At 32.4% G+C, this 15,686-nt stretch overlaps 1 protein-coding gene across 1 annotated transcript in view; it reads left to right on the top strand.

The window, feature by feature from the left end:
• The window catches only part of Smp_138440 (putative ubiquitin ligase E3), a gene marked incomplete at its 5' end in the record, with an annotated part of 35,257 nt that overhangs the window by 9,909 nt on the left and 9,662 nt on the right, over positions 1–15,686 (top strand). The window contains 7 exons of the mRNA XM_018799556.1: positions 1,286–1,458; positions 4,292–4,423; positions 5,370–5,860; positions 7,104–7,289; positions 7,717–7,847; positions 12,696–12,772; positions 14,197–14,339. Coding sequence (XP_018651333.1) covers positions 1,286–1,458; positions 4,292–4,423; positions 5,370–5,860; positions 7,104–7,289; positions 7,717–7,847; positions 12,696–12,772; positions 14,197–14,339 — 1,333 coding nt within the window. The remainder of the gene's footprint in view (positions 1–1,285; positions 1,459–4,291; positions 4,424–5,369; positions 5,861–7,103; positions 7,290–7,716; positions 7,848–12,695; positions 12,773–14,196; positions 14,340–15,686) is intronic.

Below are 15,686 nucleotides of genomic sequence, written 5' to 3'. Positions count from 1 at the left end.
TCACACTTTCTGAGATCGCCTTTCTTTGGTATTTTGATCAGAAGTCTTTTTTTCCAGTCTGTTGGTACTTGTTCTTCATCCCAAATCTTACTGAAGGGAATGTGGAGTACCTTTGCAGTTGCTGCTACATCTGCTTTCAGTGCTTCTACTGGAATGTTGTCTGGTCCTGCTGCTCAGCTGCCCTGGACTTGTCTAATATTTAAACTGAACATCAGATTAAACTAGAAAACGTTACCTATAGTACTTATGTATGACTTATGTATTCAGTTTCGTACTTCAACATTAACGTATGGTTCGATTAGTATTGAAGAATATGAAACATCGTATTTATTACTACATACACATCACTTATTTTGAATACTTCATTCAAATTAATCATTCCCCTCCTGAATATATCAGTTTCATTGATTATGACTGTAACCCTAGATAAAATTGATTTCAGCATCACTCTAAAGCCGCAATCTCTTTATGTTTACTGAAACATCTTTCCGGCAAGAGGCATCTAACACGATCTCGAATACATATGAGAGGATTGCTGTTAGAGTGCCGAAAAACCAAATTAGTATGAATTTCTTTCATTTTTGCATCAGTCATTATAAACTTATCATTGATGTTTGGAAATGCAATTGATCAGATTCTTATTGACATATGTGCATCTTGTGCGGATTGCCTCGATATCGCCTTAAGTGAAAAGCCTTGTAAACAGAGATGGATAGTGGCTAGCAGTAGAATTGAGGACGCGCGTTTCATCTTATTTGTAACTCGTCAATTGGATGTGCCTCCATCCCAGAGTTCATGTGTTCACCCGAGGATTTGAGATTGATGAATTGCAGTGTTAAAGGTCAATGGGAAGATTGAAACAATGAGTGCAGAAATGAATTAAACTTCACTTCATTGCAGAAACTGTTGACTATTTGGGTTCACTAACTGAGTGGATAACGCAATGTTATCTGAATCGAGCAGTATTAGATTTGAGTGTTGGAGTGAACATCGTTTGTAGGATGTAGGTAAATCCCTCTGACGCGTCTCAAATAAGATGAAATATGTATCCTTTATTCCACTGCTAGCCACCACCCATCTCTTCTGAATATGATTTTCTTCCATTTGGTTTACTGCAGACCACCTGCACATTATCAGGTAGAATTACTTCTTGTGTTGAATAGGTCACCTCATGAAACTAATCTGGAGTTTCCATATATTTTCATTTTAGTGTCGACTTTTTTTTTACACAAATAATCTAAAATTTGATCTTGAGTCCTTTTCTTCATTCTTTGTTATTATTTAGTAATAATTCCTCAATGAATCAAAATTCATCTTGTCTTCTAACGACATCAGCAGTTGGTACTCGTGATGAACGGAAACGTGCTGCACAGGAACGACGAAAACGGCTTATAGAACAAATGACATCTAAGCAAAAAGCATTTGCTTCTACCCATTTAAAGGATATAGAATCACTGAGTAAGTTACATCGATGTCATTTCATAAATTTATTTTCTGATTATCCTTCACAATTTTCTGTATAGAATCACGTTTAGATCGTACGACATTCCATGAACGAATCTATTCTTACAGATTGTTTTCTCAAGTGTTTTTGCAATATTTATTTACAATTCAAAGTTAATTCCTAATACAAACTGATATCATCAAATAGAGGATCACTGAAAACCAGTAAACACACTGATATAATCGTTTTTAATGGTGTTGTGCTCACTCAGTTCAATGTTTTCGTCGTCATTCCGAACCATGAAAGCTTCTGCACCTTAAATATATGAATAGAAACTGATGATTTTGTCGAATAAAAGTTTATGTATTCAACTATGACAATCAAAGAACATTTTTACATAAACAATTATCTCGTCATGGATTATAGCTGTTCATCAGTTTGTACAGACCTACGATATCTGGTTTGAAAGAAAATTATATTTAATAAAATTTACTCGTAAGTGTAATCGTATTGTAGTGAACAAGAATACGAATGGGACAATCGAATGTATTTAGACATAAGATTACAGAATATCTCAGTAAAATCTGACAAGTATACAGTAAATAGTTAATTTGCAAATTGTCAATTAATTGTCTCAATCTTGAACGTTCATTCTGCAAATATCAATCCATCATCTCCGATTACTATTGTTCACGCATTTTCATACCAATTGCGTTCCATTCCCGTTCTTTCGTTGTCGATCTTCTATTGAAAGACATTCAATGCCCGACCACCGTTATATACTACTTATGTGGATATAAGTAACCCACACCACAGTATCATGACTAGTTACTCATCTTAAAGCTTTCATACTCATGTTAAAAGAGACAAGATTTAATTCATATATCCCCATAATGCATAGCATTTAATAAAGTTGGGTTATGACTAGCGGTGGAATCCAAGATATGCGTATTTTATTTAGGACCCACCTGGATTCACCTGCACCCCAATGTTTCTGTTTTTTTACTCAAATTCTGTCACGTTATACATGAGTCCGGCAACTTGTTCAACGAGTGGTTGTTATTAAAAACTGGGATTGTTCCGTTAGTATCAGCCAATGTACGCCCTGTACAGATTACTTTTATTTATTATCATTTACTGACCAACATTTATAAATATATTCTTTAGTTGTTAAACATAATTCGATATGATGGATCATTGTGTAATTCAATATTTAATGGAATTAATCGATCATAATGTGGTAGTTAAATCAATAAACAAATATTCTTATTTGACTGTGCAAAAATGTAGTGCGAAAATTAGCAATGAAAATAAAGTGGTCAAGATCAATCAATGTTTAGGGATTTTTAGAAATTACGATACGTGATAGATAAGGGTATAGTTAATTCAGTTGATCGATTGTCATTACCTGTGATATATATATATATATATATATATCCTAATATCAAAAATGTACGTGTTTACTCGATCATTCCTAGTTATTCGTTTTGGATTATGTTTCATTTGTAATTTAAATTTATTTGGTCACCATGTGAAACTTGATTATTTACCCATTTTAATGATTTGAAACATGACAACCTGAACTGATACATATTTGTATCAGGTCCTACCTATGTTTCTTTTGATTAACTAGTCTAGATATTGTGTGTTAGGATCGAGATACACATCGACTTGATGGGTAAGATGTTATCGTTTCATCTCGGAAAACGTAACTCCATTAAAAAAAGTATCGATCTACAAATTCTTCTCTGCTTTTCGTGTCTCGTTCATTCATGTTAGGTTATCAGTACTCATTGTTGTGCAAGATGTTAAGTAAAGTCCCAAAATGCTTGTTACTGCCGAGGGTGGGGAGAGTCAGCTCTCCCTCTCGAAATGTTTTCACATGGTTACGCGTATGCAGCCACTGACAGGGAAGTCCGACTCACTGCCTTCTCGTAGCGGGGATGCTGTTTACGAAATTGAGAGGACAAAAAGCGAATGTCCGTCACTTTAACCCGGTTGATGGACACAGAGAGTCCATCTTGGGGAGTTTGAAAACCCAGATTCGAAACCAATAGTGAATATGGGCCACTCGATGCTGAGGGAATAAAAGGTGTATGAACCTATTGTTGATTACCGGCTACGATGGGACTACATCTCCTAACGTTGCTCCACTGCCTTATAGATTAGACCTTCACGTCAAAAACTCGGGGTGTACCCCCTAAGAAAACCACCTGCTTCAGTTTGGGCACTCGGCCATTATCCTAGCACTCACATTAATCAATGACAGCTGCTACTGGTCTCATTGTTATTGTGTAGCGTATATTTATTTGGTTTTCCCTTGTACCAATGTTTATGTGTTTAAATAAATAAATAAATATGTTAAGTAACTCATCGACTGTAAAACCATTAGAAATTACGAATCATTAACTATTTTATCACAGTGTGACAGTCTTCAGTCGTTTGCATCCACGATCCGTACATGATCGAATCCATGTAATTTTAAGTTTCAATGACGAGCATAGAGTTGAATCAAAACCCAACCTTTCGCATTTCAAGTTTTTGTTGCTATGTTATACAATGCTATCCTTATACGATTTCATCAATGCGTCACTGTCGTGATTCCGGTTTGTTTGATTGTGTTTATCTATGCTTACCACTAACAGTACGAAGGAAGTCTTCTGAAAGTTGATCACTCGTATGGTAGTGGTTTTCACCATAAACTGACTTCAAGCTTCTAAAATTTTTGTGCTGTGTGATAGATGTGGACGATTTTCAAGAGGTGATAGCTGTTCTAGTTGAATTTCTGTTTTTCTAAACTATTACTAATACTTGAGTCACCAATTTATTTTAATTTTAAAATTTTAGATCGACAGACTGTGGATCGTAAAGAACAGTTAGACAATAGTGAACCATTGTATGAATGTGTTATTTGTCAAATATCTGGTCGACCATCAGTAGATGACATGGTTCTTTTAGACATGATATGTGAATCGAATCGTAAGTTGCATTTAGTTTTTCATAAATAGGTAAATTCTTGAAATGACTAGAATATGCTGATCAGCTTTTCTAACAATGCCGTGAAAACATTGATGAATCTTTTCTTCTTTGTAACCCTCATATTATCCTATTTATATTTTGAAATGACCTAAAAAAATCCCTATCGGATGTTAGTATGGTTTTGTCATTCTCTGGGACCAAATATTACTTGTACAGTTTATTGGTACTGCTTCATCCTTATTTCGTTTTCTTTTTTCTATAAGAAGGAAGGACTTTTTTGTTGACATAATTTTAGAGAATATCGTCCTGTATTTGTCGTTTCAACGCTGTAGTGATTTTTGTCGAATCAGTTTTTTTCGTGAATAAACAATTTTATTTCCATGTGAAGTTCAACAATGTTCCATCATGAAATCAGTCAATGAGGGCATTGATTATTGGACTGAGCCATATAGTTAGGTAGTTACAGACTAGCCCACGCGATTGTTATGACCTAAGATCTTATACCTTTTTTCCATTCTATATCTAATTTTCTCTGCTATTGCTGATATTGTTTCCTTTTCTTTTACTCTGGGATTTGGGTTGATAATTCTTCTCACTGTGCTATTGCGGTATAAGAACTTGAGCTAATACACATATATTCCAGATTCTGTGATAGATATGACTGACTAGTGTGATAAACAAACGAATGAACTTGCATAGCACACACTTTTAGCAGAAAACTAACTACAATTGTTCGAAAGCACATTCAGTATCTCATTCCTATTCACGAGATTTCGTTTCAGTTTATTATTTGGGATAGTTCGAAGTTGTTCAAAGGGATTGCTTCTTACCTTGACTAACTTTTTCACCGTTTATTCAATAATAAAATATCATAAGCTGATTTGCCTCATAATCTAAGTGTTTTATTCAGTATGTGATTCATTTATTTATTTATTTTATTCTAAAGTTATGCTTCAGCTTCGTGAAACTGCTGTGATACCAACATTATATGGACGAGATCTTAGCCACTCATCAGGTTATCCTCCAGTTCTTTCTGAGACTGACGACTTATCGTGGTTGTCACCGGAACGACCACCTGTTAGTGGCCCATTATTTCAAAATTCTCCGTTGAGTAATTCGACAAACTCTGATAATCCTTCTCCAGTTAGTGGTAGTAGTCAAGCTCCAGCAGGAATTGTTGGTCTACCGATTCATCCAATTACAACTAATTCTTCTATAAAATCACATACAGAACGTTCATCATCACCCAAACCTGAAACACTTTCTGGTAATAAACAATCAAAGCATCACTCATGCTATACTGAACATCGTCAATGGTGGAGTAATGCGATACCTTCTCTGATATCTAAAACATTACCACTACTACATTCTGGAATTTTATTACAAACTTGCGGTCATGTTGTTCATCGAGAATGTTTTCAGCGTTATCGTACACATGTATGTGACACAAAATGTTTAAAAATATGATTTTTTTCAATGGTCTAACAACTACTTTAATAGTTAGTTCACAGAGACGAACTATACAGTTATAGGTTCAAGTCTCATACGTTTCGTACTCTAGTTTGAATAGTTAGATAAATCCCACTACCAGCACACAATAATTGTGTTTTACTGCTTATCAAACAAACCCAGATTTTGTAGGTATCATTAACACGTTTTGATTTGATAATTTTGAATAAATTGAGCACTGGGTAGATTGTTATAAATAAATAATATATTTGTTATATCCCAATGAGTAGAAAAATTAGATTTTCTGACGTTTCGTGACTCAGTGTAAATCACTTCTTCAGAGAATAAATAACCAAATTAACATTAATCCAAACGTCAGAAAATCTAATTTTTCTACTCATTGGGATATTGCAAATATATTATTTATAAACCCAGATCTGTTTGTGACGTTATGATCTCTATTCATTCGTTTGTCAGAACTCACTAAGTCAATCAAAAATTTTATGTACACTGAGATTATAATCAAGTGTAATATTATTCAAATCTGTAGTCGGAGATCAGTTATAATTAGGGTATAGGTGTAGCTACAAATATCCAACAGACCAAGTTGATCGAGGGATTATATATCCAATATTTTAACTCTATGGGTCACTTCTTTAGTATTATACTTACTTTGTTCAGGGACTCTTACGGTAGCCAGTGTTAAGACCTATCGTTCCAGGATACCACAAGAAGTATAGTGGCAGTGAGATAAAGAAAACCCATGAAATTAGTTGGTATTCTTGGCGTTCGTATGTTTCATACCCAAAACTTTCTGAATATGTGTATACTGATATGACAGTTGCAGTGCGATTGACATCTATAACTGATCTTTTTTTTTACGGGTAATCATATCCTGAAAAGAATCTATTACTTGACTTAGTCAATTAGTTATATATTTTGGTTATAGATGCCTAATTGTATGATATTGTAAATTAATACCTCACTGATGTTAAATATTGCTGAGTTCGATTTATACGAGTCTGAATGTAAATAAATTAAATAAAAAGTAGTGTATTCAGATATTTGTTTGATTTATTTTCGGGGTCAAATAAATCTATATAACCAGTCTTTTTGGTTTCATTATTCGTCGTTAGATCCAAGGTTTCAGTGCCAGGACAAGTCAGTTAAGCTTTCACCAGACATAATAATAAGAGACATAACATATAACTCTTTTGTCTTTTCACTAAAGGGAGGTAATCGTTCTGCTGCAACACGTCATCGTTCTTGGATTGTATGCCCTTTGTGTAGAAGAGATATTCATCATCTTTTACCATTAGTTCCATTGCCTAAATCTGGTACATTTGGCAATAAACAACAACTATTCCCTTCTGTAGAATATGGTCAACAGAATATTGCAATGCTTTTGAGTAGACTAGTAAGTTTATTGAGATTAGTCATTATATATATATATATATATATATATATATATATATATATACTATGATTAGGATTAACATCGAGATATTTAGTCTACGGTATTTTAGCCAAGGTAAAAAAAGGCTGGACACATTTTATTGTGGACGCTAACCTCTGGCTTTCAATCTGTATGGATGTTGTTTCAGAAGTTTGAGTAACTCTGAAAATAATCTATTTCAGAAGATTATTGCTAAACACAATGGATTATTCATAAACGAATAATTAGTGCTGAATATATGACCCGTTTGAACTAAATAGGCCATGATCGAGTCTTTTACAGTCTTAGTTTTCATCCTTTTGTTTAACCATACTAAAAAGTTTTCATAAATAATAAAATATATTTCATTAGAATATTATCAGTCAAATTATTTCTGTTTAATTGTCAGAATTCATTATCTGACACTGGTTCAACATTTTGGAATGATTTAAATTGTTCCGAGGATGAGTTAAATGTTCAGCGTCGAATTCTGATGTCTCAACTAATTGGAAGTAATTATGAGGCTACCATACTATTAAGGTAATGAATTTATTATTTTCATTTTTACTACTGCTAAATTTCTTTCGGTTGAGATAATTCCAATTTAATTGTAAAATAACATTTTATGGAGAATTTCGCGTTGTTATTGCTAAGGTGATCACAGGATGATTTAATTATTGTTAATAGTGCTAATTTCTTACTGATAACAGTATCTGCATGTGCTATTTTTCTAATTTAATGTCTCCTAACTTGTGGCATTTTCTGATTGGTTGCTGCTACGTTTCTGTATGATTGGTTTTCATGCTCTTATTGTTATATACTTCAAGTTTTACCGTTTCAAGTTGTCTTCCTTCGTCTTCTTTCTATATCAGCGGTTTATTGGTAAAGTATTATGTGCCGACTGTCGCTGTCGGGTAATCCGCTATATTAGACATAACTCAGTCGTTCGTTAATTTACAAGTATTGTTTGAAAAACCCCAAATAGACATAATCATTTTATCAAGACAAAAGAGTTAAAGAACAGTGTTTCCTGTTGAAGTCTAGTTTTCTAAACAAATTTGTTTATTTATTCACTTAATACTTTCGAATATTTTTAAAAAGGACATCTCACCTGAGATGTTTTACAAATGATATTACTTATTAGGCTGATATATAAAAAAGATTTTTTCGTTCATCCTGAAATGTGTACCCATAATCCGTATGATCTTCGGATTGTTATTTCACGTTGCTGCGTTCAATTTAAGAAGCTGTGAACAATGAGTATTTAAAATATATAAATTCAATAGTGTTACATGATATACCTGATGACATTTCAAACAATTTATCACTATTAAGTTGTTTGAGTTGTAAATCAATCTCCCCAACTATGTGACTGACTGACGGGCGTTGTAATCTTACAGTAAACATCGTTCCTTGAAGCTTTGCTGATACAATACAGATTTCCAGTAAACTAACTGCTTTGAAGTTCACTGAAGTTTTTTCTTATTGTGCTGTATACATTGTTTGTTTTTCTGATTCTCATTCATGTTTCTTCCATGTTCGTTTTTTTCTATTACTTTCTATCTGTCAAAATTATGTTTATTCACTAACTAAATAAAAAAGATGTCAACTAGAATGTGAACTTAGTGTTCTGATGAGTTATCCATCACAATATTCCATGGTATCTCGTCGGTGTTATTGGCGTAAGTTGAAGTAATATGTTTCTTCCTTTTTTTTTGTCTATTCTCCCTTTTGATATTTCAATTGTACTAAAATCTGTTTATTCATTATTGAATAATGATATTTTGATTTGAATAATATTGTTGGTCATATACTACTACGCAGTGTGTATATCTCTGGATTTATTATTGTTCACTATATGGTATTTAATATTTGCACAGAATTTTCGTCTTGATATCACTTTAATTATTTAGACTATTATTAATAAGAGTTTGATTATTCCGTTGTTGGTTATGTTCAGGAAATCTGGGTAAAATGTACACTTGTTAACAAATCTTGATCATAATTTGATCTTAAAGATAAACAAACGGATAATTCAAACCTTTACTAGTAATTCACAAGCATGGTAAGCAAAGATGGATAGTGGCTAGTAGTGGAATCCAGGACTCGCGTTTCATCCTATTTACTAGTAATGATATAAACATCATGACTTTTGAATACATTAGTGGCAATCGGATTTCACTAGCTCAATGGATAACACCGGGGTGTTTAGAAGTGTTACTAGGAATATCAACACTTGAATGCAAGTACATCTGGCTAATGAGTTTTAAATAAAAAGAAATGTACATCGTAGTTTCTACTGTTAGCCACAATTCATTTGTTCTAAATATAATTGCATTAATTAATTGATTAATTATTCAATATTATATTTTTGGTACAATATATAATTTTCAACACAAAATAAAAAGTATTTCAACGAGTTTCTTGTTCTTATATCTTTATCGATTTTGATGTTAAATATTGAGTGATCGTCAGTTAGATGTTATCAGTTCAGGAATCGACGTCTTAATAATGTTTTTTCTTTTCAATGAATATTGCTAGTCACTACAATGTCTCTGATTAGGCGTTTTTGTAACTTGTACAGCGAAAGGTCGTGAACGTTTCATAAACGCGCCTGAATAGGTTATGCGATTAACAGACATAATAATGTGTTAAAACAAACAAAAACAGATATCTTGTTGAAATATCTAGATATCTGGAACAGGTAGCTCAGATACTCAAGCTATGTAAATAAATTAGAGAAAACAACTCATTTTCATAGATTAACTGTATTATTTAATCTACAAATATTTTGAAGATTTGAATACTAATTAGTTCGTATGGTTATTTGGTGATTACTCAAAAGAGTATGTTTCTATACACTTTCAATTCATAAATAACTATGTATTTTATTAAGTTTACATGCAAATGTTACGTTGTCATTTTTTTTATTTACAAATGTGTTGTCCAGTGATTGTATATTAATGTTTATGATTGAATAATCATGATTCAGTGTCAAATTTCATCAAATGTTATACTCATCTCTCTTTCTTTATTGTAACCACCTATGTTTTCTATAAGTAAGAAGTAAAACTAAAAATACACTTTTAAATAGTTCATTGAAATGTAAATGAAATGATTATTGCATTTTCTTTGCCCAGTGAAATGAAGATTAAGTGTTTGAAGTAGGAAAAATGCTTTAATGTGAACTTTAGACCCTGTTTGTTTCTTTGTTTGTACTGGTCGTTTTAATCTTTTCATTGATGTTTAGGACTGCAATCGATCAGTCTCTTATTGGCAGATGTGCATCTTGTGCGGATTGCCTCGATATCGCCTTAAGTGAAAAGCCTTGTAAACAGAGATGGATAGTGGCTAGCAGTAGAATTGAGGACGCGCGTTTCATCTTATTTGTAACTCGTCAATTGGATGTGCCTCCATCCCAGAGTTCATGTGTTCACCCGAGGATTTGAGATTGATGAATTGCAGTGTTAAAGGTCAATGGGAAGATTGAAACAATGAGTGCAGAAATGAATTAAACTTCACTTCATTGCAGAAACTGTTGACTATTTGGGTTCACTAACTGAGTGGATAACGCAATGTTATCTGAATCGAGCAGTATTAGATTTGAGTGTTGGAGTGAACATCGTTTGTAGGATGTAGGTAAATCCCTCTGACGCGTCTCAAATAAGATGAAACATGCATCTTTTATTCCACTGCTAACCACCATCCAACTTTTTACTTCTGTTCTTTTTAAAGTCAATTCATGGTACAGTTCGTGGTGTACAGCTATTTATTATTATCATTATTACATAGCATATGTGTGTATGTAGAAAAACCAAGTTTTCAATATTAAGGATAGTTTAATTTTTAATTTCTTGGTTCTTGTTTGTCTGCTTATTTTTTTGTTGATACCATGAACTTGATGCACAATAGTATACTAATTTTCTCTTCCATATTTTTTCTAGGTGAATTTATTTGTTATCTCCGACAAATATATAAAAAGTCTTCGGATATTAAGAATCTAATACAATGTCTCATGATTGATGAAGTAATAAGATCAGATAATAATGATGACAATATGTATGTTTATGTGTTATTTCTTGTCTGTTTTATGAAGTAAATGAAATATCATCCATAGTGTTATATATTTTGTATATACATTTAATGATGTGCATTTTGAAGGGTAGATGGTTTAATTGAGATGTCTCTATTATCTTTCTACGCAACGGAAGCTATAGCGCTCAGGGCATGAAGTGGATGTTGAAGATATTGTTATCCGAAATGAAAATGAAAGCTTCTCAATCCAAACATTGAGTTCCAAGCATAAGACACCATCATTAGTGTTATATTTCGTTTTGTTTTGTGGGTTTTTTATTCATTAGCTCACTGGATACCAGGTGACCTTTTGAGGCGAAAGGTACTGCATTCTTGTCTCAAACTACACACCAAGGCTCAAATAAATACAGGTACATCTGGCCGATGGGTTTCAATTTGGACGAAACGCTCGTCTTGCATTCCAATGCTAACCATATACTAGATATATTATAAATTTTGACCAAGGGCCGTATGTAAGATTTCCGCTCCGCATCTAATTATGACATTCGAGAGTGGTCTGTGGCAGCTCATAATAATAATAATAATAATAATAATAATAATAATAATAGGAAATAAAATTAATCATTTTGTTGTTTACTGTCTCGATTTATCAGAAAAATTTATTTTGTTGTTAGATTTATTTAAAATCGAAAAGAAGTACTTATTATATTGGGTCAGAATTCAAGTGTGATAACATTCCACTCAATTATACTTGATCGTGATATTGTACCTGCAGTATTCTTTTTTTTTGAATGAAAAGGGCCTTGTATGATAACATCGAGTGGCTGTCAATAAATTAATATATGACTTGTCTTGAATGTTACAGATGGAATTCATTTTCACTCAGGTTGCATTGGTCTTGTCAGGCTAGCACACTAATAGTGGTTCTGAATAGATTGTATTATAATTAGATAAAATCATATGATCATGAATAATACTTAACTAATTTAACAGCAGCGAGGTGTAGAATGGATCTGGATTTCTGTGCTTATTGAAGAGACTAGGATAGAAGATAAAAAGTTGTGTCATTAAGTTTACAAGATCAGTTATTTTATGCATCATGTTTATAATTTATGTAGTTTAATTAACATTAAGTAGCGTTACAAATAACTGACAGAATATAAAACATCGTGTGTATGTGTGTATATACTCAGTACCCCATATATATATTATCATACGTTTTAATGCTTTCGCTATATATTTTTTTTATAGAATAAACATTTTTATTGTTATTAACTACAAATTGGTTACCTATCAACTATAAGATACGATTAAATGAATTAATCTTTTCTTTCTTCTTCTTCGTTATCTTAGGTTTCCAGTGTTTGCTTTACTTCAGGATCCAGCTGATATTCTGCTCGGGCTACTACCTCACATATGGCCCCACGAAGGTAAGTTAATAATAGTAATGGTGATAATAGTATTAATCGTAATGACGTTATTAAGCAATATTTAAGTGATGCAATTGTTATCCCATCTACTAATAATTCGTAAGTTCAATGCAGTCCTATTTCTCAAAAAATATTGTTACCTTTCTGCACTGAAAGTGTAGCGTAGACTCACTCAGTGTTAAATTCACAATCCTAGTTATTTATTTTTCTTAATCCTCATCTGACATTTATTCTGTGGCCTAATTTCTTAGACTTGACTAATTGTAAGTCTGATCTGCACCATTAAACTTGAGTCGACGCAAGTCTAGATTCTATTGGTCCGCCTCAGTTAAACCTTTCTCTATCCCATTGCCTTTAGTCTAACGATATGTTTGTTCCCAGCTTCTATTATTATTATGTTTCGGACACACTCTGGTTTATGTTTATACGTACGGGACCACACTACACGATAAATTAAGAAATCATAGTTATACATAGGCAGGATAAAAGTGGTTATGTATGGGGTAGGCTGTGAATAATTGATTGGGAATGAAATAGGTTTGATAATCAGTACAATAGTTAGTGGGTTAAGTGGAAGCTTATGATAAAAAGTATATATAGATATAATGATCAAGTTGCTCAGGAATTATACAATAATATTATAAATAATAATAATGATTCAGAAAAGATTGTCAATAAACAGTGTGATTCGAGAAAAATGAGTGGATTCATGTAACAGCAGAGTATAAGATAATTTCAAATATCAAAATCTAGAGAAAGACAAAGAATGAATTCATCCACACCACAGTGACCGATTCTGAGCTAATATCATCCAACCTTACTCATCATTGGTTATGATGATCACGTGAATCCTAACGAGTTAGTCCTCATATGTTTATATGACTCAGTTTCACGGTCACTGGCTTCATGTACTGCTACTGTGTTTTAATTTTGTTGCACTTCGTTTTTTCCTAACCTACTCCTGCACTAGCCAACATTGTGCATTGAGATAGGGAGTAGTTATGCACACATTGTGTCTACATTTTTAGTCTGATTTACATAGATCCACATTGAACTCATGAGTGCATTTGAACTTTAAGTTATCCTTTTATTTAATGATTTGTTTACTTTAATTATCATTGATTGTTCTTTTAGCTATCACATGATTTTTTCAGTTTTACAACTTCATTCTATCGCACCACTTTAAACAATTCGGTTTGAGCAGCCAGGTAATATATCACTTGACCGCCACAATTGCGTAATTAGTGTGTGAGCATATGGATCTACATGTGCTAACTAAATAAGACACCTTTTTCCTATTAACATTCATAGTTAGTCATCATGTTACATAATTAGGTATTCAGCATTTAGATATTGTATAATAAATAATTGTTTCTTTCATACTTTTTTTCATTATTCCCCTTTTAATTTAATTACAATTCTAGGTATTTTTCATACTGTTTTGGCATCGACATTTTGTTTGGCTTATATACGTGCTCTTATCAGTGTTACATTTAATCGTTCCACTTCATCAACATGTTTTAATTTAGTCAAACAGATCAATAGGACAAAATATTTATTGGGTAAAGTAAGTAATTATTATGTATATTGTTTGAGAGAGTAAGAGAGCGAGAAAACAAAATTTTATTCTATCAACTATGACTGAATAATTGATTTATAGGCAAAACTTCCTTTTTTAAACAGTAATTGTTTTATAAAATTTCTCGATATCATTCGTTTGTCTTCTTTTTTTTTGAACAAATTTACTCTTAAGGTGATATTTAGAATAAAGGTATTTGGTAAACAGTTGATCGTAGATCATAGGCTGCGTTGATCAATAAAATGAAATTTTCACTTCTGTAACTACGTGATTTTCATACTTACTATATAGTTTGAATAACCTTACCGAATAGTTTATTCAATTGTTCCATCAAACAGTGTAATGTAGCCAATTATTACAGTTTTAGGTTGGTTAAAAATGTACATACAAATGCATTTATTATTATTGACTGAATAATCGTTTTTCACAGAATAAATAGCGTTTCTTGATATTTCTGTAGTTTATCAATTAAAAAGTGAAACATTGTTATTCATTGTCCTCATACACGTTGTTCATTGTGTTTGTTCTATCCTATGACCTGTCAAATATCACGTGACTAAATCGCCAATTAGAACACCGACTAATATGACTCTGTTCCTGTGCTACATCAATTACACTTCAACCAACACCAATAACCTTAGGTCAACTCTGAATTCTTATTGGCCTCTGTATAATAGCTTCTCATCTAGCCCAGTTTAGAACATGAATCGTGTACTTTGGACATATGTGGTTTCTTATACAAGCAGAGCAGACCACATTACATCATAAAATGAGTATTAATAATTATGCAAGATCAAGCCCAAAGTGGGTGAGTATGGAAGACTATAACTAATAGGTTGCGAATAAATTACGGATGGTAAATCGTATAACAGTAGTCAATTAGCTCACATGACAGCTCATGATAAAGGAAATATCAATATGTATATAATTTAGTTACTTAATAATTAACCAATTAGGATATATGTAGTAATAGTTCATAAATAATTCTTAGCAGATATCATTCATTTATTCTTCGTTGGGATATATCAGTATTGCATTTTATTATCATTGTATCATATCAGTATCCACTATGATTATATTGTCTGGATACGGTTTTGTTTGTTGTTGTTGAAAATCTTCTATTATACGTGTAAAAATAAGAAAAGTTTCTGAATGAAACAAATTTTTCATCATTGAGAGTTGAACTATTCACTTGTTGATTATCTTTCTAACACTGTCCTAATCTAAAGCAATTAGTCCCTTTGATGAATTGCGATAGTGTTATAAGAAGACGAAGATTATCAGAACTATGTGATATATCAGCGCAATGTATTACGCTAATATATCACATAGTTC

The sequence above is a fragment of the Schistosoma mansoni genome, chromosome 3 (assembly GCF_000237925.1).
Source record: "Schistosoma mansoni strain Puerto Rico chromosome 3, complete genome".
NCBI classification, from domain to species: domain Eukaryota; kingdom Metazoa; phylum Platyhelminthes; class Trematoda; order Strigeidida; family Schistosomatidae; genus Schistosoma; species Schistosoma mansoni.
The sequence above is the reverse complement of the archived record's forward strand: the minus strand, read 5'-3'. Positions and strand labels throughout refer to the sequence as shown.